Source organism: Brachyhypopomus gauderio, chromosome 10, assembly GCF_052324685.1.
Source record: "Brachyhypopomus gauderio isolate BG-103 chromosome 10, BGAUD_0.2, whole genome shotgun sequence".
Taxonomy (NCBI): Eukaryota; Metazoa; Chordata; class Actinopteri; order Gymnotiformes; family Hypopomidae; genus Brachyhypopomus; species Brachyhypopomus gauderio.
The window spans coordinates 13,807,483-13,832,258 of NC_135220.1; the positions used below are offsets into that span (position 1 = coordinate 13,807,483).

The following is a 24,776-nucleotide window of genomic DNA, read 5'->3' on the forward strand; positions in this document are numbered from 1 at the left end:
CATTAAGCGTCACGACAGGTAACACGTTTTCAGCGTGGTGCACTATAAAAAGTTACATTTCTCATTAGGTGAAGTGGTATTCTCTATTTACATACAGCTATGAAACAAGACGTGCATATCGCATCAGTCATCACGACTTCTATCCTACTGGAAACCTTGAGATGGTCGTTCGAAAACTGAGAGGAATAGAATTGGTCCGTTTTCAAATGAAACCTGAATGAAGACTCTACTTGTGTTTAATCGCTGATTTTATTACCTACAGAGGTCGAGTCAAGCTGTAACTTTCAGTATTATATTATTATAGACTTTACGACTTCGGCGTACGTGCGCAGCTCGTGCGGTCCCGGGGGGACGGGTACGGTGAGGTTGGGGCATTCCTGAACGTCTCGTTCTGAACTTCACTTTACTCTCTAATGATGTGTGCAAAAAAAGGCAACACGAAGTCTTTGGAAAAGAGTGAATTTATATGATTTTGTTAAGTTAGACAGAATTAAGTGCACTTAAAATGGGAGATTTAACAGTTATGTATACACTTACATAGACATAAGCAGGCACTTTCATATTCCTTGTACTTAATTCGTGATCACACCTAGCCATTGTTGTGCTATTACTGTTAATATCAAATACAGATTAAGATTTATCATGCCTTCAGTATATTCTCAAATCATTTTGCAGATGACATATCTATATTATCTCTTTGCCCAGGTCATTTTATACAACCAGTTAATGAAATTGTCAGACAGGGAAATTCAAAATGTATGTAGCACCAGATTATTCAATAATTCATGATCTGAAACAAAAATATGAAACAAATATATGGCTTTATACTCCAAAACAGACACAAAATTTGACAGAAATTGCCAGTAGGCTTAACTGTTCATAAAAACAATAAAACACTGACAAACGTGTATTAACATATAAATTTAATAGAAGATACCATTTGAAACACATTTTCATAGCTTTATTCTTTCCTTTTTAAAAAAATGATATGTTTTCTCTCTATGAATTGTTTCATCGCAAAGGTAATCATTGCACCGCTGGTCCAATTGCCACAAGTACGCAGTGAATTGTTCTTGGCTGAGAGGCCAAAGCAGAGACCGAACAGGCAGCCATTACAACCTGCTCATTCAAACCGCATCTTCTTTGGAAGCTGACCAAACGTCAAACACCGTTTTAAACGTCACCCCGGCCCCATTGACACTGTCCAAGTTTCTTTAACACCTCAGTTTGGTCAATCCAGGGGACCTCTGGGTTTGTAGCTGCATATTTCATGCATCTCGGTGGAGTGACGGCCCCTTACCCAGGAAGCACATTCCTCTTCACGAATAATGACGGAGCTCTAAGAAAAAAAAAAAACAATAACAAAAACCCACACCACTCTCCAACGCAATCTCGGGTGAGCCAGTGGCTAACGTTTGTGAAAGGAGCAATAAAAATGGCAATAAGTGGTGTTACAGCAAGGACCCATGCATTCTAGATACCTCAAACTAAAGCTAACAAATCTAACGCTAACTTAATCACGCCGCTCTAAGAAAAGCACAGTTATCTGCATACGCTGGGAACAAAGGAGCAGCAATGGTGACGCTCATTATAAGGACAAATAAACAAAGGAAATCAACAGCTTAAAACAGACATCCTGATATATTGTTCACTTTTAGCCCACCGCATCTCTTTAATTATTAAGCCCCAATGTTGCCCCTGCAAGCGTGTGAGCCTGTGAAGGTAGGCCAACCTTGAACAGAACAGATCTCAGGCCTGGCAGCCCTGAGTGGCAGGTGTGTGTGTGTGTGTGCAGGGTTAGGGGGTAAGTTTAGGCGTGGGTGAGGGTGGAGGTGGCCCTCATTGCTCCTGCCCGTCTTCCCTCAGCTCAGAGGGCAGGAACTTGTACTGCTGCTGACGGATCTGGGCCAGCTTCCTCCTGGCCTCCTCCAGCTCCCTCTCCTTCCTCAGCATCTCCTCCTGTGCAGCGATGATCTGGATGGCCACACACACACACACACACACACACACACACACACACACACACACACACACACACACACACACACACACACACACACACACACACACACACACACACACAGAGCACAGTTAGCATACAATCTTGTGTATAGAGCTCCCAGTCAAACCTCCATTTAGGAGGAATGAAGCCAGTCTGTGATTCTACAAAACAAAAGCAATGATAATAAGGAGATGGTTTATGGAAATGATCCGGGCCAGGCTGCTCTCAGAGAGACGTGAGCAAGGCGTTCTGGGCACGAGCAGCTTCACCTGCTGGCTTGGACTCACCTGCGCGATGCCCCCAACCATCCTGCTCTTCACCATCACGGCCTGGTCGTCCTGGGCCTCGAACGCGGCCTTCTGCGCCGCCTTCACCAGGTTATCGGAGGCCTTCTTCACGGCATTACCTGCAGCCTGGAGGGACAGCACGGAGGGTCTCAGAGATTGTGCATTTGAGAGTGAGCAGGGAGTCTTAATGCTGTCTCCATTAAGCTAACCTCCAGCTCACACAGTTACCAAGAAAAAGTCTCGTCTGTGTGACCAACACAAACTTCTCAGGTTTCAGGCTTCAAACGAATTTCAGTTCAGATATTAGTCTGAGATATTCTTAACATTCAAATGAACTACAGATCCAGTAGTAACAAGAGCGAGGCCAGTGCAGAAGACGAGGCTTGCGTCAGTGCTCCACCAACAGTGTGACGGGCGAGGCCTCCTGAACCCTCCGTGATGAACACCAAAACCGCTCCTACACAGACCCTCCAAATGACTTTAAAAGGCAATTCAGTCGAAAGACGAGGAAAGAGCGTGGCGTGAGGCGCACACCCATGATTCACTCAAAACAAAAACACACGTCCCTGTGACTCGTCCGTCAGCCCATCCTTGAGCGCTTCCTTGTTCTTCCTGTTGCCTTTTGAGGCAGTGAGGAGAGTCAGGAGAGCGGCCGTGCAGACGCGGCCGGCCCGGTCTGGCAGGGACGGTGATTTATGGCCCTGTGCTGTGTGCCAGGGCCTCTACTGGCCTTAAGGCCTGCTTGGGTGGAAAAACTGTACACCTCACACAGATAATGGTGCTTCTCCGCACCGCTGTGACCCGAGAGGGGGGGTTGGGGTGGGGGGTTGCCTAAGTAATTTCAAAGGAGCTTGAGTAAGTTTGCCACAGCTGTGGACAAGGACCCAGACTCCTTTTTTCCTTTGTTTCCTTGTGTTCTTTTCAAACTGACTTTCACAATCAATTTTTTAACTAGCCACTTAGTCATAACTGCAGTCATAAGTACTAGTGAATTAAGAAATGCTTTGACCCACGACTCTAAACCCTGACTCGCACAGAGGGGCTTGTTTATGATCTCATCTGTTTATTCTCTCCAGTTAACATTTACAAAAGCTCCGCCAAGGATGACTAAATGTTAATAAAACCAGACTCAAATGAGCAGACAAACGTAGAAGATTTATTCAATGCTGCCTTCTTCAACTTCGCCAGAAGTTTCATAGTTTATCCAGGACTTCATAACGACAGCACTCAAATCTCTCAAATGGTGCATGTGCATGTCTGTACCCCACTGTGAAGTGGGGGGGGGGGGGGGGGGTTTAAATACCAGCTGAATAAATAGCTTGTCATTATATTTGACATCTGAAGACATTTCCTGTTTTCTACACATTTTAAAACAAAAAGCACAACCAAGTACACAACTCAATGGCTACACGTTGGCACTTTTGGAAGTCATTATTTCGTTAAAAGCAATCCAGGATCATGGTAGTGGGGATCCAGGATCATGGTAGTGGGGATCCAGGATCATGGTAGTGGGGATCCAGGAGATCTTCGTGCTACTGGTCTAGAATCATCTGCAGCAGGAAAGTAAAGACAGACTGTGGTTCTTTTTTTGGTTTCCTGGCAACACTGGTGCCTCAGGTGGGAGGGACATTCGGCTGGCGTGAGGTGCAGGAAGCCGTCACAGCTCTTACCACGGCTCCCACACAAAGCTAAGCCTCCTCTGATTGGACAAGAACACTTTTCAACTCACCTATTCTCCAAACGAAGTGCCAGAATCTTAAATGCTTTTGGGTATTTCCAGAATCTTAATGAGCTCACTAATTACATTAGTGGTGAAGGAGGAAAGGTTGGCTAATGTATGGTTTGAGGCTGAGCACTAGGTGACATTAAATCTGCAGTCCTTACTTTTAGGGCCACGTTATGGACATTTTCATTGGTCACTCCATGTTCAACAAGATGTTACCTGTGACATTATCCAGCGCATCAATTTTGACCAATAACCTTATATCAAAACCAACAACATAAATCCATTAACTGCATGTGTCCCTTTGAGACGCAGGCTGAACCTCAAAGAAAAGCCCTAACCTATATTAGCAGGATGAGTATAATAGAGGCTAAACATAGGACAGCTTAAGCCTAACAGGACAGCTGAGCGGGGGAGGAATGCCCTGTAACCCTAGGAGTGGAGCACTGGGCCCGGTCACGGCCTCCACAGCAGCCCAGCATGGGCCATTGTTGAGTGGCTAGAGCACCAGTGTCTGGATTGAACTGGGAAGTGTGTGGGACTTCACAGCCCAGTAAACCATCTAGTGCTGAGAATCATATGTGTAGGAAAGGAGACGACGATGGGAGAGGGGGAGGAGAGAGGAGAGGAGAGAGGAGGAGAGGAGAGCGTTCCCCACAGCAGCTCTGTCCTCTTTAACGGAAGTGACCATACAGCAGATTTGTTTGAGTGATGATGTCTGTTAGCATTGATAACGACGTGATTTAGCATTCAGAGCTTTTGAAAGCAAAAAGAAGAAGACTATTTCAACAATAAAAATACTTTTTACAAAAATCAAAAACAAAACCATTAATAAACCCACTGACCTGCAGTCTCTTCATGGTTTGCGAGTCCTGGTCAGCCTTGACCTTGCAGGCCACGAGGAGCTGGGCGGTGGAGGCGGCCACCTGCTTGGCGGAGGAGATGAGCTTCTCCTCGCTGGCGTGGCCCTGCACGGCCGAGTTCGCTGCCTCACACAGGTTATTGGTTGCTGCAGCTACCATGCGGGCCTGGAACACACAGCTGACCAGCTAAGCTACAAGATTCCAGTAAAATGGAATAAATAGTGTATTTTTTCTTCTAAAAAGACCTTTTCAACTGCACCACCACGTCTGGCCGAAGCCACAATAGTTTCAGCACCTAATCGCGTCAACATTTCAAGTCATCAAGCAACACCTGCCAGCTCCGTCACAGGTGGCTCCATCTGGAAGCTAAGAGCATGCACGTGTTGGAGAGAGAAGTGTGAACAGAACTCACGGCTGAAATGAGACCCTGAGACCACTGTCCGTCGTCCACTGCGTTGGCTGGGATAGCGCCGACCTGAACCAAGAGAAGACAAACTTAAAACCCTGAAATGTTTTTTTTTTCTTCAAAACAAAGTTGCTCTTCTAAAACCGAAGTCGGCGGCATCGAGTCGTACTGACGGAGCTTCTGCAGGAGACACAATTGGAATAAATGAGTTTTGAGTGGATATCGAGACAGGCCAGAGACAGAAGGGATGCCCGGAGAAAGGGGCCCCTGGCCCGATGGATCTCAGCGGGGAAGCTCACCTTGCCCTGGGCCACCAGCTCTCTCTGCGCAGCAGACGCGGCCTTCACCAACGCGCTGGTGGCAGCGGCGATCGACTTGGCCGCCTCCAGGATCTGCTCCTCGAAGTTCAAGCTCTCGTCGGCCTCCTGTTCGAACGCAAAGACAAGTGCCACAGTCATTTCTGACGCACGGCGCACAGCGGACACCGTTCTGGGTTACGCCGAGCATGCTGGATGAGGAACAGCACAATGGCGACGATGTACGATGATGCGGAAGATGAACGTGATTCATGCCATGAAACAGAAATCGCACGTTACGTGTCATGACATACTTCACATGACTTTATGGGTTACCTTCCGTCCCAGCGCATACTGTGTGAAGCAAAACGAGAATGTGTCGACATGTTGAATTCCCAGCTGTGCTCATCCAATCACCACAAAGCATCATTGGTAAAGCAAACATCCTTCCCAGACGACAAAGTCCCGTGTGTTATTAATAGCGCATTACAGTTGTTAATACACATTCCACCCAGTTACCAGTTCGGAACGAAGCAGGTGAGAAAAGCAAAACAGATCCCCCCCCCCCCCCCCCCAGTAAGAGCTCTGTCAGAGTGTGTGGCTAAAGGGTGTGGCTACACCCAGAGAGTTGTGGGTAATCCTTTGGTGGGCGGGGCTTACCTTGGGCTTGGCACGGGGCTTCAGCTGCTCCAGTTTCTTGGCGGCGGCTTCGATGGCGGCAGCGGCGCCCAGCAGCTCATTCTCAGCGATGACGGTCGGGTCCTCCGGGTCGACCCACTCGGTGCCTGCGCGAATAAAAAAAAAAAACAAAGATGGAGATGAGGATTTGGAAGCTAGACACACATAACTGGGTTTATTTATTTAAGGTCAGGCATGAGAGAAGGCGGACTGCAAAGAGAAGGTGGACTGGATGGACCTTATAGGGCAGTACAGGCGTTCCGACCCGGACAGAATAGTCACCGTTCATCCCCGTGTTCTGGTGTGACTGGACACGTGACCTTATGTGCTGAAGGATTGTGAGCAGCACTCAGTGTACCCCCACCCCCCCCCCCCCCCCCCCCCAAATGTCTCAGAGCATCTCAGGCCGTCGTCTCAGTTTTCGAGCAGTGTGGGCTTAAGACAGTCAGCAGGAGAACACACGTTAGGGTTCAGAAATGACGAGAATGAAGGACTCGGGCCCAAAGATAAATCTCTCCCTCTCTCACACACAGGCGCACACACGCGCACACGTTCTTCAATACTCCAACCATGCATCATCTGTTAAATTGAGACATGGGTATCATCAGCCTGCTTGGGCTAAGGATTTGCTTTCTGTAAGTTGGAGGACTCCAGAAGTCCATGGGCTGTTCAGCAGCTCAGAGTGAAAGCCCATGAGTCCTGGCTGCATGGGCCCAGGGGACAGGTGGAGGTGGCCCTGATTTGGCCGGGAGGGGGTGGAGGGGGTGGGGAGAACAGCACCTTTCATGGCCTCGGCCGCCTGGATGAGTTCAGTGACTGAGCCGGCCACACGCTTGGAGAAGTTGGCCAACTGCTGCTTCAGGTCGTGGGTGGGCTTCTGGATGATCTGTGGAGAGACAGAGACACGAATCAGAGTCAGTGCAAGATTGTCACCTGCAAGTGTGTGTGTGTGTGTGTGTGTGTGTGTGTGTGAACATGTGAAAAGATAATGCTGTTTCAATAATGCTTCACTATATGTGTGTGTGTGTCCGGAGTGTCTTTCAGCGTTGTCGTGGTGAGACTATAACAGGTGGCTGGCGTTAAGTTAGCGGCCCTAGAGGCCTGCAGGCTTTGCTTCATTCACCCACAGTGCTAAGAAAAGCTGTGGCCCCAGCAACACACACACACACACACACACACACACACACACACACACACACACACACACACACACACACACACACACACACACACATCAAATAATTAGCAAGCCAGATGGAATACTTTCTCAAAGTCTGACAACCAAGGGAGACACAGATTGTGGAGAGCAGAAGTGTACTCAGATATCACATTAAGCATTTCATTTCAAAGCACATCACAGTCAAACTTCCTATGATGTCATAACCTAATTTTCATGTAAATGGTTAATTTACAAACACTGCACATCCATGCAATGCTTTAATTATTCATGAAGAACTGCATATACACCTCAGGCAAAGCAACCCGTAAATCGTTGATTTGTGCGATTAATCTAGGATAAAAAGAGCAAGACTATTAATCTAGAATAAAGAGAATGAATGTATTTTCATAGATAATATTCAGTGGGTAAAAACTGTTCCCAGATCTGAACCTTTTGTCCAGTATGATGAAGCTCATTCATTATTCCTGATCTCACAACCCTGGTCAGTCGTGTCTACTGTTCTCAGATAAGCTCAGACATTTCAGCCCCTGACCTCGGCTGAAAGGACTCCACCCATTGTTCTACAATGACAGCACTACAGACGCTTGACATGCGTGAGTGGGTAAGAATAGGGCTTGGGGTCAAAGGGCAGTTTATTTTCCTGGACACACAATGCAGATGCACACTCGTGCAGGTCAATCAACTCCTACTCACCGGCTACCACGGTGAATGACCACACACACACACACACACACACACACACACACACACACACACACACACACACACACACACACACACACACACACACACACACACACACACAACAGAAGAGTCAGGAATATACCTTCAGGAATCTGCAGTTTATGCTATCATTTACCACACATACCGTAGCACACAGTGTAGTGTCCTGATAGTCCTGAGTGTTAATCTGCTGCATCGTCAGTATGGTCAGCTGCGGGACTGCAGGGTAATGTATGCATTCACTCTGTGATTCGGACAGCTACAGCTGACTTGCACTTGAGGACTCTGATGGCTGAATTTTCATATATTTTTTCTTCATTATGATGCCAAGGGCATCAAATTTTATGGGAATGAAATAAAATTGGACGGACTGAGGAAACAGAGTGCTAAGAGCAGCGAGGTGTGGGCTGTGGACCTCAGGCTGAAACACCGGGTCTGAATAGATTAAACAGCACCAGTAAAGCATTTCACGCCCTTCACGACACCCTTCCAAACACTAACACAGCTGCGCAGACGCCCGGGGCCAGGGGAGGGTGACTCACCACCAGCACGTGCTCCAGGAGACCCAGGTACCCGTTGGCACACTCGGTCCCAAAACGCAGAGCTCTGGCCTGAACCTCCTTGTTCACCTCTGGGTGGTAGGCTGCTTGCTGCAGAGAGAGACAGAAAGGAAGAAGAGAGTTGTGGAGAGAGACAGACAGGTACAAGAGAGTGATCGAGAGAGAGAGACAGAGGGCAATAAAGGATGAGAGGAAGGAGGGAGGGAGAGAGAGAGGGAGAGAGATGGTGACCAGATGAATCAGCTCTGAGCTGAGAGTTGTGGTTCTCCTTCTGTATCGAGGAGCTGCCACGCTGCTCTTTGGCGGTAGGGGGCGCTCACCTTACAGGAGTGCAGCATGTCGGCGACGGCCCTCCTGCTCAGATTGGCCGTGGCAATAATGTCTTCCTGCCGGCACGAGTTACCGGCCGCGACGGCTTTGGCTGTGGCCAGCGTGATGCCCTTGGTCATGCGGATGAACTCCTCCGGCGTGGCGGTCTTGGCCGGGGGTTCCGAACTGCTGAACACCTACAGGGTGGCGTCCAAAAATGTATTTATTTTTTATAATGCCTGCACAAGTGATTTTAGTATCGCTGTCAGGTATTGGAGGGCCACAGCTGCCTCGGCCAATGGCTGGATCTGGTCTATGGTTAGCCACGTGATGTGTAGTAGCTGTATGTGGTTGAAGTGAGCAGGTTCCTCACAGCCAGCTCCTGTTTGATGTGCTCGATGGTGGCCTCCAGCGCTCGAGTGCCCTTGGTGGCTTCATCCTCCACCGCCTTCACGGTCTTCAGCAGAGACGTCACGTTGGTGACCATCACCTAGAGAGGGCAGACGTTACAGTGACGTCAGCACGTGGCATGACGGTACGAATACAATAATGACTTTTCTCATTTATTTGCTGCATTGCCGTGTGTATTGTGTTTTGTTTTTGTTTGTTTACAGTCGCTGGTGTTTGACTGGTTTGATATTTAGGATCGCTATGGTAATGATGGTGATCTCTGTGGTGCAGGGCCCACCTTGGCGGAGTTCTTCAGCTGCAGCATGGCGGGGTCGTCGTGAGGTTTGCCCGCTGCCGCCTTGGTAGCACGGATAAGGTCCCCGAGAGCTTTGGCCACATCTTTCACAGCGTTGATCAGGACCACCTGCAGGAGGGCAATACGCCATTAGTGCCAGAGGACAAGGCAGAGAAGAGAGCAACACTGACATCTGGTGGACACACACGCACACAACCACGCACACTCACAGAAAAGTGTGTTCCATACAGCATTACTGATTACATATAATTCATTATATACAAAAAATGAATACCATGAATATACATCAGAAATGAATACCAAACCAGTGCGAGTCGACTGTGTATTTTGTGCGGTGGCTTCTCTGCACAGTGAAGACATTTTTATACAGAAAATAGACAAAAAGGTTGAGGGGGAGAAAATAAAGAAATAAAAATCACTTTAATCGCTTGCTTGCAAGTAAATTGGCCTTCATGCTGTAAGCCAAGGCCTGCTGGTCTGGGCCTGTAGACATGTGGCCGATATCTGGGGGAGCAGGACTCAAACAGAGGCAGCTCACGCTAGGGCCTCCAACCACCATTACACCCAGCTCACGCTGAAGACATCGCCGTGACAACACTCACACATGTGGCCCGAGCACTACTACACAAGTAATCATTTGATTAAAAAGCAGCCAATGGGAATGAATGAGAAGAGGCAGAATAACCGTCTTCAAGGCCTCAGACAGCTGGATCAGCGTTGGAATATATATTTAGATGATTATTTAATGATCTGGCTCTTCGCTGCAGTAACCAGCTATTAGGAAAATTGTCCAAAAGTTTTTCCGTGAGTTACTGATCGTTGCCATGTGAGCAAGTGGAATGTGTTTTGGAGCCCGTTGCAGTACTGCGGGGAGAGTTCACGTCCAGCACAATGGCACACGTCTTCCCTCATGGTGCCCATTTAGGATGGACGTGAGACACACACATTACTTCCAGACACAAGCAGTACCCACATCCAATAGGACCAATAGGAAAGCAGCAGGAAGCATAAATAGTCTTGAGTGTCAAGCAGAGGCAGAGACAGGGCCACTGAGAGGAGAGGACCTGAGTGAAAACTACTAACACTACAGTGATGCCCAAGCAGCACGTCTTGGTAGCAGCAGGAAGAACAGAAGAGAGGGAGGATCGTCATAAGCGCAGCAGAGATCAGAAACACACTGGCACAGTCATGCCTCTGAGAAAACAGAACACAGACGCTAAATGCTAATGCTAATGTCTGTTTCAGACAGGCACAGGAGGGATACCCATATCTCTCTGGACCAGTGTCCGTTTCAGACAGGCACAGGAGGGACACCCATATCTCTCTGGACCAGTGTCCGTTTCAGACAGGCACAGGAGGGACACCCATATCTCTCTGGACCAGTGTCCATTTCAGACAGGCACAGGAGGGACACCCATATCTCGCTGGACCAGTGTCCATTTCAGACAGGCACAGGAGGGACACCCATACCTGGGTCTCGGGGTCCTCTGCGCCTAGGCTGGCTGCCCCCAGCTTGACCACGTCAGCCAGTTTGGTGATGGTGTTGACAGAGGACTGAGCGGCCTGGGCCAGCTTCTCCTGACTGGCTCCTGCTCCAGACACCAGTAGCTTGGTGTCCTCCACGAGAACCTTGGCTGTCTTCAGGATGTTCTCCCTGGCAGGCAAAAAAAAACCAAAACAATATCACAACAATTAATAATCACATGTAAAAATGATTAACTGTAGACATAATCTCGTATGAGATTGAACAGGATTAGCACGTGGTGTAATGGTGTGTGAGAGTAGTGTGTTCTGACTGTGTTTTAACGTGGTGCAGAGGTCGAGGTGCGTTGGAGACCTGTGGTCGGCGAAGGTCTCCGCATTCTCCCGGTTAAGCGTGCCCGCGGTGGCAAACATGATGGTGGTGTCGAGGTCGGCGATGATGCCAGCCACAGCGCTGGCGGCCGTGATGCAGGCCTGGGTGCCACGGTTACCAGCCTGGAGCGCTGCCAACACGTGAGACACCTGAAAAAAAGTCACGAATATTAAACACTGATCACGTCCTCCATACGTGGGATGAGCAGCAAAGCCAAACGTGTAGATAAATGACACATTTCATTATGAGAAGGTCTGAAAAGGGGAGATGTGGGTCCTACTTTCTCTGAGACTTTGCGGGCGCTGTCTATGAGCTCCTTCTTGGTGAACGAGTCGTTGGGGCTGCACTGTAAGGCCCCGGCCTTGGTGACGAGTCCGGTGCAGCTGTAGCCCAGCTCAGTCACCTGTTTCTTAATGTGTGAGCCGATCTGCACCAGCCCAGGACAAAAAGACCAACTCATCCACCAATCGGGTGCTCAAATCCTCAAATGCAGACGCTTTAATTTCAAGTTGTTAATTAATGATGGGTGAGGGTGGTCCGAGAAGGACATGGTCCGGTTTACCTCTTCGCTCTCCGCGGTGATGGCAGCTAATTTGGCCTCAGACGCCAGGTCCCCGAACTCGGTGGTGAGCTGATTGGCCAGGCCGCCCAGCTCGTCTGGGTTGGTGTTTGACTTGGTGACCTGGTGACACATTGAAATAATCGCAGTTCCACATGTGGATTATTTCACGTTAAACACAAAGCATGTTTACCACCGTGGTTTGTGGTAAACAAGAAAAAAAAAAGACAGCATCTCCTCAAAATGTCTAGGGAGCAAATCCCACACATTACACACCATTTCCTGCACGGTGACGGCGATGGCCTTGGCCGTCTTGACCATGGTGGTTTGGTAGTCCACAAAGGTTCCCTCAGGCTCCACTGCGGAGTCCTCCATCTTGTTGATGGCCTGGGTGATGGAGTTGACCATGCCGCCCACAGCACCTGCTGCACTCGCCGCCTCTGCCAGAGTGGCGCCCAGATCGTCCACCGCCTCCTTCATCATCTGCACGGCCTCCTCCAGCGCCTCCTGGGTGTGGGCCGCCTGTGGTCGGGGGAGCAAGAACAACAACAACCCGGCCGTCAAAGTCCGACCACCACAGCTAGTCGTCCTGGGTCAGAACCGATGTTGGGTAGTCTGCTGGGTTTACCAATTGGTATGAATCAGATGTTTACCAAGACCTGGCAGACAGAACAAGTCCCAAAGTCTCTAGTAAGGAAGACGAGTAAAAGGAATCAAACTACAAGATCACCTTTGGGTTGCCGCCCGCTTCTTTGGCTGTGTACAGCATCTGCAGGGCGGACTCTGCCAGAGTCTTGGTCTGGTCCAGAACGTTCATCTGCTGCTGGCTGTTCACGATTTTCGAGGCCGTGCCGATGGCGGCCATGATGAGCGGCTCAAAGTAGCTCGCCATCTGAGACACCTGCGAGACCGAGGGAGACCAGGAGAGAAACTGAACGGCTGCATGGTGCCGACGTACAGAGACCCCAGGAGGGCGAGCATCGGTGTCCAGAGGGAGGAAGGTGGCCGTAGCTGAAGACACACCCGGTGATCGCTGGCTGAGGAGCAGAGTGCTTGATGTCTGCAGGAGGACTTGTAGTTACCTTGTGTCCCAGCTGGGAGGCATCGGAGCGGGCGGAGAGGGCCACCGGGTCGATCAGGTTGCTGATCTCGTGCACCGAGGCTGCCATCTGCTCGTGCAGAGCCTGTAGCAAACGAGAACGTTCACACCACCATGACTTCTTCGACAGCAACAATTTGGGAGTTTCAGTAATACTTAACTAGGAACACAGAGTACATAATGGCTGCTTTGTAGAGAATTCATGTCTTTGCGCAGAATGTGGATTTTCCTACGTATTCATGCACACGCTGGATTTATTGTGTGCAGGCATCATGAATGTTAATGATTCTGCTTCTATTATTGGTATTTCTGACCCCAGACTCTGTGAACGTAGCCCTGTTCCCATCACCATTTACCACGACAAGAAGACTGTTCAAGCTTCAAGTTTCACCTCAATTTGACTTTTACCATCTTGTTCTGATGCCATGGTCTCTACAATAATGATGTTCCTAACATCACAATAATTATACCCCTGCACGCCTATATTAGAAAACTGGCCTAACTGCCCATGTATAAATGTGCAGTCATCACATACTTACAGAGATGCTCTTCATGCTGAGCCACCTGCTAATCCTCCGTTATTAAGGGCAGTTGTAAAAGCCCCGGACCACAACTTTAAACCACTGCCCAACTTTTTACCTCACTCTTATTTTTCCCCCCAGTAAATGCCGGAAAAACACTAAAGGGTTCCTAGGATTCCCAAGTTTTATTTGTTGGAGTCCCTGAAGAGTCAGATTTTCCAAGTTTTGTGATTCTATGAGTGTGCATGGTGTGTGTGTGTGTGTGTGTGTGTGTGTGTGTGTGTTCACAAGGCTGAAACACACCTCGTGGGAGATGTCATCGCGGGGTGTGAGCTGCTGACTAATGGCGGCGAGTGAGGCCTGGTCCACCTCGCGGATGCAGTTATTGAGAACCTCGATGGCCTCATCACACTCCCTCTGACCCGGGGCCTTATCTCTGTCAGAAGATGAACCAAACCCAAATTAGGCAGTGGTGACCCAATGCTGATGGAACAGCACTCCAACAGAAGCAAGTGCGAATTACTGAAAAAACAAATTAGGTTTAATGTGCCTAATGGGGAAAAGCATCTTAACAGAGCAGAACGTCAAATACCATCCTATCAGACTTCACCACACCCCCCTCCCCCCGCAGAACGTCAAATACCATCCTATCAGACTTCACCACACCCCCCTCCCCCCGCAGAACGTCAAATACCATCCTCAGACTTCACCACACCCCCCTCCCCCCGCAGAACGTCAAATACCATCCTATCAGACTTCACCACACCCCCCTCCCCCGCAGAACGTCAAATACCATCCTATCAGACTTCACCACACCCCCCTCCCCCCGCAGAACGTCAAATACCATCCTATCAGACTTCACCCCTCCCCCCGCAGAACGTCAAATACCATCCTATCAGACTTCACCACACCCCCCCTCCCCCGCAGAACGTCAAATACCATCCTATCAGACTTCACCACACACCCCCCCTCCCCCCGCAGAACGTCAAATACCATCCTATCAGACTTCACCACACCCCCCCTCCCCCCCGCAGAACGTCAAATACCATCCTATCAGACTTCACCACACCCCCCTCCCCCCGCAGAACGTCAAATACCATCCTATCAGACTTCACCACACCCCCCTCCCCCCGCAGAACGTCAAATACCATCCTATCAGACTTCACCACACCCCCCCTCCCCCCGCAGAACGTCAAATACCATCCTATCAGACTTCACCCCCCCCCCCCCCCGCAGAACATCAAATACCATCCTATCAGACTTCACCACACCCCCCTCCCCCCGCAGAACGTCAAATACCATCCTATCAGACTTCACCACACCCCCCTCCCCCCGCAGAACGTCAAATACCATCCTATCAGACTTCACCACACCCCCCTCCCCCCGCAGAACGTCAAATACCATCCTATCAGACTTCACCACACCCCCCTCCCCCCGCAGAACGTCAAATACCATCCTATCAGACTTCACCACACCCCCCCTCCCCCCGCAGAACGTCAAATACCATCCTATCAGACTTCACCACACCCCCCCCTCCCCCCGCAGAACGTCAAATACCATCCTATCAGACTTCACCACACCCCCCTCCCCCCGCAGAACGTCAAATACCATCCTATCAGACTTCACCACACCCCCCCTCCCCCCGCAGAACGTCAAATACCATCCTATCAGACTTCACCCCCCCCCCCCCCCGCAGAACGTCAAATACCATCCTATCAGACTTCACCACACCCCCCCTCCCCCCCCGCAGAACGTCAAATACCATCCTATCAGACTTCACCACACCCCCCTCCCCCCGCAGAACGTCAAATACCATCCTATCAGACTTCACCACACCCCCCTCCCCCCGCAGAACGTCAAATACCATCCTATCAGACTTCACCCCCCCCCCCCCACACAGAACGTCAAATACCATCCTATCAGACTTCACCACACCCCCCTCCCCCCGCAGAACATCAAATACCATCCTATCAGACTTCACCACACCCCCCTCCCCCCGCAGAACATCAAATACCATCCTATCAGACTTCACCCCCCCCCCCCCACAGAACGTCAAATACCATCCTATCAGACTTCACCACACCCCTCCCCCCGCAGAACGTCAAATACCATCCTATCAGACTTCACCACACCCCCCCTCCCCCCGCAGAACGTCAAATACCATCCTATCAGACTTCACCCCCCCCCCCCCCCCCCCGCAGAACGTCAAATACCATCCTATCAGACTTCACCACACCCCCCTCCCCCCCCCCGCAGAACGTCAAATACCATCCTATCAGACTTCACCACACCCCCCTCCCCCCGCAGAACATCAAATACCATCCTATCAGACTTCACCACACCCCCCTCCCCCCGCAGAATGTCAAATACCATCCTATCAGACTTCACCCCCCCCCCCCCCCCCACAGAACGTCAAATACCATCCTATCAGACTTCACCACACCCCCCTCCCCCCGCAGAACATCAAATACCATCCTATCAGACTTCACCACACCCCCTCCCCCCGCAGAACATCAAATACCATCCTATCAGACTTCACCCCCCCCCCACAGAACGTCAAATACCATCCTATCAGACTTCACCACACCCCTCCCCCCGCAGAACGTCAAATACCATCCTATCAGACTTCACCACACTCCCCTCCCCCCGCAGAACGTCAAATACCATCCTATCAGACTTCACCCACCCCCCCCCCCCCGAACGTCTAATACCATCCTATCAAACTTCACCCCCCCCCCCCCCCCCCCGCAGAACGTCAAATACCATCCTATCAGACTTCACCACACCCCCCTCCCCCCGCAGAACATCAAATACCATCCTATCAGACTTCACCACACCCCCCTCCCCCCGCAGAACGTCAAATACCATCCTATCAGACTTCACCCCCCCCCCCCCCCCCACAGAACGTCAAATACCATCCTATCAGACTTCACCACACCCCCCTCCCCCCCGCAGAACATCAAATACCATCCTATCAGACTTCACCACCCCCCTCCCCCCGCAGAACATCAAATACCATCCTATCAGACTTCACCCCCCCCCCCCACAGAACGTCAAATACCATCCTATCAGACTTCACCACACCCCTCCCCCCGCAGAACGTCAAATACCATCCTATCAGACTTCACCACACTCCCCTCCCCCCGCAGAACGTCAAATACCATCCTATCAGACTTCACCCCCCCCCCCCCCCCCCCCCCCCCCCGAACGTCTAATACCATCCTATCAAACTTCACCCCCCCCCCCCCCCCCCAACACACCCTAAGGACATGAATCCACACTGTCTGCACACTAGCAGCGATTTCACACGTCTACCACAAGGACCACCCGCGTTCCCACCTCATGCTGGTGATGAGTTTCTTGATGGAGTCGGACACGGTCCTGGAGTGGCCGGCCAGGACGGACCACTTGGGCGGGTCTTTGGGGTTGACGGCGAGCGAGCGGGCCGTCTGGATCATGCCCGTGGAGCTCTCAAGCATGGTCTTGGCTGCTGCCACAATGGACTCCATGGCTGCCAGGCCCTGCCACGCAAACGCACACATGGACTTCAGCACAGTGGACTGTGTAATGGACCACGTCGCTAGCCTGAAGACATGCTGGGGCCTGGTCTGGAAGTCCAGTCTAACGTTACAAGGGACGGGTTAAACGTCGCTCGTGAAACGGCTGCTGTTGTTATGAGGTAAGTGAGTTTTGTGGTATGATTTGTGAGGAGTTTCGCTACTGGTCTGTTGGGGTTCATCAATTCAGATGAGCGGTAGGAGATTCTGGTGTTTAAATTCTGAGGTGTGAATTGGTGTGATACAGGTGGCCTGCTCTTTTAAACTGTCTTTTCTAGCTATGTGTTGTACAATGTTGCCCTTGATAGATGCACGTCAGAGAAACAGAAGAACAACACCATTATCTACTCGCAGTGCTGTAGCATCATTGGATCTTATGGCACTTTAATACCAATTCACACCTCAGGATTTCAACAGTCATGGGACCGTTGCAAGTTCCATGACATCACAAGCATGAATCACCCACTGAGATTTAAATGTTTGGGAAGTTCCCTCCACTCAACTGCACTGCAGGAGTCCCCTGCAAAACGTCTTCAAGCTTCATCAAATTCAGGTGGCTTGACCTTCTATGGCCGCACACAGCAATGGTCCAGCAAGGTCATGCTAATCCATGGGCACCCAAAGCGGTCACACGGGTGGCACCGGGCGTGCTCCGCCTCACGTACCTCTGGGCTGATCTGGGCGGGCACGCTGGCGAACTCCGGGTTGGAGGCGAAGGCAGTGAGATTGTCCACGGCCTCGATCAGCGGCCCTGTGGCAGCCTTGCACTTCTGTCTGTTCTCCTGGTTGAAGGCTCCGTCCAGGGCCTGGGGACAGGGACAGCCAGAGCTCTTGTACTTCCACACAACCCCATTTACATGAAGTCCATTTACCGCACACGGAAGGCACACGAGTGCCCGTCCTGGACGCCTCCCGTAGCGGGAAACGTGTCCTCGCACAGGGGAACAAATCTCAACAACAACAACGTAGTGCTTTGTGTGGACACCAGCCAGTCTCACCCACCCCCCAAATGCCTGTTATTTATGCGAATGGTGTTCCCAAAATATACACAGTACACAGAATCTGGACAAATCCCCACAGGCCCAGTAGAGATTGAGCTCCCTGATCGTTTGACCTTCACGGCCCGGGACAGTGTCGGAGACAGCGGTCACCTTAATGGACTTGACGAGGTTGGCGGTGCTATTCGCCACCTCTTTGGCGCTCTGGACAAACTGACGCTTGGCAACAGGGTTGGACGTTTTGGAGGAGGCCAGGCGGCAGGCGTTGCAGAGGGCGGAGGTGTGCTTGGCAACGATGGTGGCAGCAGAGAGGACCTTGGGAAACGAAGGACAAAAGGCACAGTGGAGAAAGTTGATTACCGGATTCTTCATCATGAATAAAGTTAATTATGAATGAAGTTATAGCAAATGCTAAAACAGCTACACTTCAATTCAGATCATAGCTTCTGAAAAGTCACCATCCTTGACATCCTAACCAAAACATACCTAGGTACTCTATAAATAACATAACATGCTAGCCACAATTCATAATAATCAAGCCATTATTAGCGGAGTCGTCTGAGCCGTAAAACATTTCACTGTTCGATGCAAAGACCCTGCAGGACTAGCAGAGCAGGACACTGTACAACAGTCTGTTCAGATTGAGTTCCAGATTGGTTTGGATGATTAGCACGCTGATCACGCAGCAGACGGGCTGTACTTCGCTACTCAGAATAGCATGCAGAGAGATTAACATAATCCCAATCCAACCCACAGTCACAAACCTAACCCAGGGCACAGCTGTGCTTACCTGGGACTGGGTACAGGCAGGATCCACCAGGTTCTGGCAGGCCATCTGAATGGACTGCTTGGCTTTGGCGAACTGAGCTGGATCCACGAGACCCTTCTGCCCAGCGTGGCTGTTTGGGTCGGAGACACCCACCAAATAGGCACCCTGAGAGAGAGAGAGAGAGAGTGAGAAAGACGGGACCAAACGGGTCAACCGGCTTAAGTTTCAGTTAGCGAAGTCCTGAATGTTTTAATTATATCTACAGGTAGGTTGTTAGCAAAGACGAAGGAACTAATGCTTATAAATTGACAAGTACTGAATACACAGTGCATCTACAGCACAGTGTGTAGGAAGCAGAGGTGGTATGAAGGTTTTAAACAAAAGTGCCTGAAACAGATTCAAGTCTGCTCTACCCTGAACACCAAAGCCTCACAGAGTTCAAGTTCTCTCACCATCTGCTCTGGCAACAATCCCACACACACACACACACACACACACACACACACACACACACACACACACACACACACACACACACACACACACACAGAAGTACGCCCATGGAAGCACACATTCGCTCACACAATCACTCGTTTGGCACTAGAAATTTCCCCTGCACTGTACAACTACCAATCACGTTCTAATGAGGGTGTGAGAAGCTGCGTCTCGGAGGCCCACGGAAAAGCTTTCAGCACCGGAGAGGGGGGGGCTTTAAACATGACTCATCGTCTTCCATCAGACCCATTACAAAGCAGGACCAAAATGCAGAAAAGCACACTTTTTTTTTTTTCTTTGGGAAAAAAAAATGGAAAAAGAAGACACGCTGCCACCCAACAGTGGGCAGAATGAAAGGCAGAATGAAACAAGGACTGTGGCCATTAAAACATGAGAAGAAGTGCTGGATGAACAACCACAGAGATGGAAGGAGGTGGAGAGGGAGAGAGAGAGTGTGAACAGTGTTAATTAGTAAAGCTAATTAAGTGGGATGGAGGAAATCAAAATTAAAAGGCACGCGCGCACACGCGCGCACGCACACACACACACACACACACACACACACTTACCTGAGCAGCAGCTTCAGTGAGTCCACACAAGGCTTTGGAGGCGGAGCTGACAGCGTCTCCAAACTCAGGAAGGTTACTGTTCTTTGCATTGTGGGAGATTCCTGCCATAGCCTCACCCAAAACCTGCACACCAAACAGCACACAGTCATCCACACAGCAGGACCTGCACACCACACACACACACACACACACACACACACACACACACACAACCATCCACACAGCAGGACCTCCACATCACACACACAGGTGTCATCCACACAGCAGGACCTCCACATCACACACACAACCATCCACACAGCAGGACCTCCACACCACACACACACACACACACACACACACACACACACACACACAACCATCCACACAGCAGGACCTCCACATCACACACACACAACCATCCACACAGCAGGACCTCCACACACACACACACACACACACACACACACACACACACACACACACACACACACACACACACACACACACACACACACACACACACACGTCATGCGCAGGTGTGAAGGTGTGCACCTTGGAGTTCTCCATCACACTGTCGATGCAGTCAAAGTAGCCCAGCTCATTCACTGCCTCAGTCGGGTTCTCCAACATGCCCCGCACCGTCTGTACACAGATGCCCCATCACAAGCACACAGTGGGGTAACAGACACATTTTAAATTATGCAGCCATTAACACAGTGTGCCAAAGGCAAATGCTAAGCAACAAGTAAACAACATGACATCACTTCCTGCCATTCAGCTAGAACTGGCGTCGCCTGTGATGTGACTGCAAGCTGAAAATTCAGGCTGCTCCGATACGTAAAAGTGAAATGACACAGGGCTGACCATTTGATAGCCAATCACTGCCGTTTAAGGAACGAGTAATCTACACCAGCTAACTGCCTTCACCACTGCCTCTCCCATATAAACAGAGAGAGAGGGAGAGAGAGAGAGAGAGAGACAGGTAAAGAGAGCACAAGAAAGAAAGAAAAGTGGAATGGGGCGTGTACCTCCAGCTCCCTGAGCGCGTTGTCACACTCCTTCTGTCCCGGGGCCTGCTGGGTGCACATGGTGATCAGCTGATTGATGCTGTCAGTCACGGCACTGCGAAAAGCGAGAACGAGTGAGACGCGAGATAAGCATACAAGCAGGGAGAGGGAGAGAGAGAGGGAGAGGGAGAGAGAGAGAGGGAGGCGGAGATGCACTGGAGAGGCTGAGAAATCCGCCCACCCGCGTTACCACGCGCAGCAGCTTCTGTCTGGGGCTGCACGGCTCACACTGGCGTGCGAGCTCCGAGAATCACAGCACAGCTCAGAGTGGCAGGATTACAGTTTGGTAGCCCTGCCTGGAATGGCTTGGACACACACACACACACACACACACGCTGTGTGTACAAGAGCGCATCAGAGATGAACATGGCTCAGCTCATGCAGCCGCTGGTCATTATATAATGACTCCCATTTCTGCTCAAACATGCAGAACGAACCGTGTAGGACTTACGTAAGGCTGATAGGAGTGTGTGTGCGCGCATAAATGTGCATCTGTAGTTGTGTGTGGTGCACGCGTGCATGCATGTGCATTTGCAATTATGTGCATGCATGTGTGTGTGTGTGTGTGTGTGTGTGTGTGTGCGTGCTCATTGTGCAAGTGTGTGTGTGTGTGTGTGTGTGTGTATGCGCATGTTCATTGTGTGTGTATGTATCCTGAATGCCAGTGTCAGTGGTAGTTATTGTGTAACACTTCCCACACATTATAAACAATAAAGAACTTCAATAAAACTAAATTAAATGGTGCAGAAAACAGATCAGTACCTAGAAGTAAATAACTACAAAACATTTCTACAGTCAAAAAGACCTGCAGTCACGTAATGGTGTGTAATGCTGTATTAGACAGTGGGGTGATGAACTGAATCCTTAGAGCCCTTCCTGCTGTGGAAGTGACGCTTGTGACGCACAACAGCCGCTGGTGAACAACCTCACGCCCATTAGTGAACTACTCTAAGCTCCCTGCCCGACCTGCAACAATCCGTCATTTGACTTTGTACACCAGAGGCAGGCAAGCATCATTACACTAATTTCAGACCGACGGTCTAGGATTTGCGATTTAGCTCACGTCAAAATTGCTGACATTTACAAAAAGCCGGTGGAACCAGTGGATCTGCTGCCTGATGGTTGGAGCAGTCTGAGCATGATGGTGTGATGGTGTGAGCAGAGATACGAGGAGGTGAAGGAGGTCCTCACCGGGCGGCAGCGGCGAGCTGGTTCTTCAGGTTGGGGGAGTTGGGGTCAGTGGACAGGGCCTTGGCTGCCAGGAGCAGCTTGCTGGATGACATGGAGATGGTCTTCAGGTTGGTGACCACCTGAGTCTGGTCCTCCTTGGACTACACAGAGAGGCCATCGGTGAGCAGGACCTAGAGTTTTCACTTCTCCTTTTCAAGTGATTTATAAATAATACATTCCTACACGCTTAAAAATACATAATACGTTTCCATCAACACTCCATCAATCTTTCATCCAGCTCACCTGTGACTGGCCAGCCATGTCCACTCCTGCCTCCAGGAACTGGCTGAAGTCCTGGCCAAACTTGCCCGAGGCCTTGGCCAGGTCCTGGGTGGTGCCACGCGACGCCTGCACCAGCTCATTGGCCGACTGGTTGAGGCCGGCGGCCGCCTGGTTCAGGTTGGCCTGGGCCTCCTGGAAGCTCCTCCCACTGGGCGGGAACTGGGCAGAGAGGAGCTTCTTGCTGGCCTCTCCCACACTCCTAATGGCATTGTCCACATCTCTCTGTCCTGGGAGGCAGTTCACACTGCGGTTCAGGGCCTGGGACACAGCCTTGGCCACCTGATAGAACACACACACACATACACACACAGACACATCCCACCAATTATCATCACGAGCCCAGTGGCAGCTCCTTAGGGAACCCTAATCATAGACTCCATGATCAGACAGCACTTATCTTTTCAAAATAACGAGCGCTTGGACTTGGACAGCCAACGCTGAAGCCTGCTGTGACAATTAAAAGGGAGGCCTCGTTACTAAACATAAAGCGTCATGGCAAGAATCATGGCGTCTGACCTGGGCCAGTCTTTGCTGGCTGTCGGGGTCTCCGGGTTTGCCGATGGCCCGCTTGGTCTCTTCAATGAGGTTGGCCGACTTGTCCATGACGTCCTCGGCGCAGTCCAGCATGGCGGTGCGCGCCTGCGGGTCTTCTGTGGTGGCGGCCACGCCCCGGGCCGAGGAGGCCAGCGCACGCAGAGCCTGGGCGACGTCCCTGGCGGCCAGCCCTGCGCAGGACGGAGGAGAGTCCTCGCACCTTACCAACACACTCGCACGCCTCGCTCAGTCAAGGACGTTGATCACGAATGAACCTTAACAGCTTATCCTGAGATCATCCTCAAGAACCTCAGATAAATGCCTGCAATGCTAGAACACGACTGGCAGGGGGTGCTATAGGACATTGTCAGAGAAGTCTAAAAGCTGAAGATGGGGCTAAAGGCTAGTTAGAGTGCAGTGTGCTAACACCTGCAGAGGGGCCTGCAGTGCTAGGCTAGCCCTCAGGCTGAGCTCCAGGTCAGCAGGAAGTAGATGTTGTACCTGTGTAGTTCTCATTGCCCTGGGTGACTTCACTCAGCAGCTGGGCAATAGCTGAGCTCACAGCCTTGGTGTTGGAGCCCAGGTCCTGAGAGCATTTCTCCAACTAGTGCACGCACGCACACACACACACACACACACACACACACACACACACACACACACACACACACACACACACACACACACACACACACACAGTGAGGCAGTTCTAAGCCACAACCACAGTTCTACACACAGCTTCGATGTACACCACTTTTAAATGGTGCGTCATAAGCTGTGATAACTTGACAGGTGCAGCTGTATAATGTACAGAAATAGATTATGCAACAATGACAGTCATGCAAACACACGTGGCAAAAAACAAAAGAATGCTCTTAACAAGCCATAAACTACTACCAAATAAGGTAATGCTACAGAAAAAAAGTCAAAATGGCTTCAAACACAAAACCCCGATCTCGATCATGCCTTCAACCAGCCTGTGGCTACCACTGCTACAAATATGGCTGTAGTTGCAGATATGTGTATCCTTACCACATGAACAGACTGAGCACAATGGCTACAAGTGTGTGTGGTTCAGCACATTCTCTTCCTACACACACACACCGCACGCGGCTGACCCAGACCGGGTCTGCAGTGGGAGTGAACAGGTCGTGACCTTTCGTTTCGATCAACAGAGCATTTGAGCTCTTCTTTTTTGAGCCGTGTTACGTGGGGCCTGGCTGGTGTCGGTGTCGGAGGGCTCGGGGTGGCGTGCTTCCTAGCGGTACCGAGGCGCGAGATAGCAGGAAGCACTCGCAACACGGACACCCACACACACACCCACACACACTCACAGAGCATGTTGTGGTTGCTCATGTGAAAGGAAGTGTGTGACAGTGAGTTGTGTGTGTGAGGGAGATAAGAGTTGCAACATGGAGCTGTCAGGGCAGTACGTTAGAGTCTGGGGTAACAGTTAGGGACCGTGGAGAAACGCATCCTGACTTTCTCTTCGCCCTTTTCTCTTATCACTGCATTAGACAGTTATA

At 50.6% G+C, this 24,776-nt stretch overlaps 1 protein-coding gene across 2 annotated transcripts in view; it reads right to left on the minus strand.

Annotated features, from left to right (window-relative positions):
• Positions 1 to 445: 445 nt before the first annotated feature.
• Positions 446 to 24,776, minus strand: part of tln1 (talin 1) — a 59,740-nt gene continuing 35,409 nt past the window's right edge. For both annotated transcript variants that reach the window (XM_077019690.1, XM_077019689.1), the window contains 30 exons: positions 23,752 to 23,854; positions 23,233 to 23,441; positions 22,678 to 22,995; positions 22,396 to 22,535; positions 21,166 to 21,259; positions 20,690 to 20,779; positions 20,156 to 20,278; positions 19,113 to 19,256; positions 18,476 to 18,637; positions 17,990 to 18,130; positions 17,107 to 17,288; positions 14,071 to 14,203; positions 13,230 to 13,331; positions 12,878 to 13,048; positions 12,424 to 12,669; positions 12,151 to 12,270; positions 11,869 to 12,015; positions 11,571 to 11,737; positions 11,204 to 11,387; positions 9,716 to 9,841; positions 9,401 to 9,517; positions 9,039 to 9,224; positions 8,701 to 8,808; positions 7,036 to 7,141; positions 6,238 to 6,362; positions 5,581 to 5,706; positions 5,288 to 5,350; positions 4,858 to 5,040; positions 2,290 to 2,415; positions 446 to 1,974 (listed from right to left, as the gene is read on the minus strand). In XM_077019690.1, the coding sequence (XP_076875805.1) occupies positions 1,840 to 1,974; positions 2,290 to 2,415; positions 4,858 to 5,040; positions 5,288 to 5,350; positions 5,581 to 5,706; positions 6,238 to 6,362; positions 7,036 to 7,141; positions 8,701 to 8,808; positions 9,039 to 9,224; positions 9,401 to 9,517; positions 9,716 to 9,841; positions 11,204 to 11,387; positions 11,571 to 11,737; positions 11,869 to 12,015; positions 12,151 to 12,270; positions 12,424 to 12,669; positions 12,878 to 13,048; positions 13,230 to 13,331; positions 14,071 to 14,203; positions 17,107 to 17,288; positions 17,990 to 18,130; positions 18,476 to 18,637; positions 19,113 to 19,256; positions 20,156 to 20,278; positions 20,690 to 20,779; positions 21,166 to 21,259; positions 22,396 to 22,535; positions 22,678 to 22,995; positions 23,233 to 23,441; positions 23,752 to 23,854 (4,377 nt within the window). In that variant the 3' untranslated portion in view covers positions 446 to 1,839. The remainder of the gene's footprint in view (positions 1,975 to 2,289; positions 2,416 to 4,857; positions 5,041 to 5,287; positions 5,351 to 5,580; positions 5,707 to 6,237; positions 6,363 to 7,035; positions 7,142 to 8,700; positions 8,809 to 9,038; positions 9,225 to 9,400; positions 9,518 to 9,715; positions 9,842 to 11,203; positions 11,388 to 11,570; positions 11,738 to 11,868; positions 12,016 to 12,150; positions 12,271 to 12,423; positions 12,670 to 12,877; positions 13,049 to 13,229; positions 13,332 to 14,070; positions 14,204 to 17,106; positions 17,289 to 17,989; positions 18,131 to 18,475; positions 18,638 to 19,112; positions 19,257 to 20,155; positions 20,279 to 20,689; positions 20,780 to 21,165; positions 21,260 to 22,395; positions 22,536 to 22,677; positions 22,996 to 23,232; positions 23,442 to 23,751; positions 23,855 to 24,776) is intronic.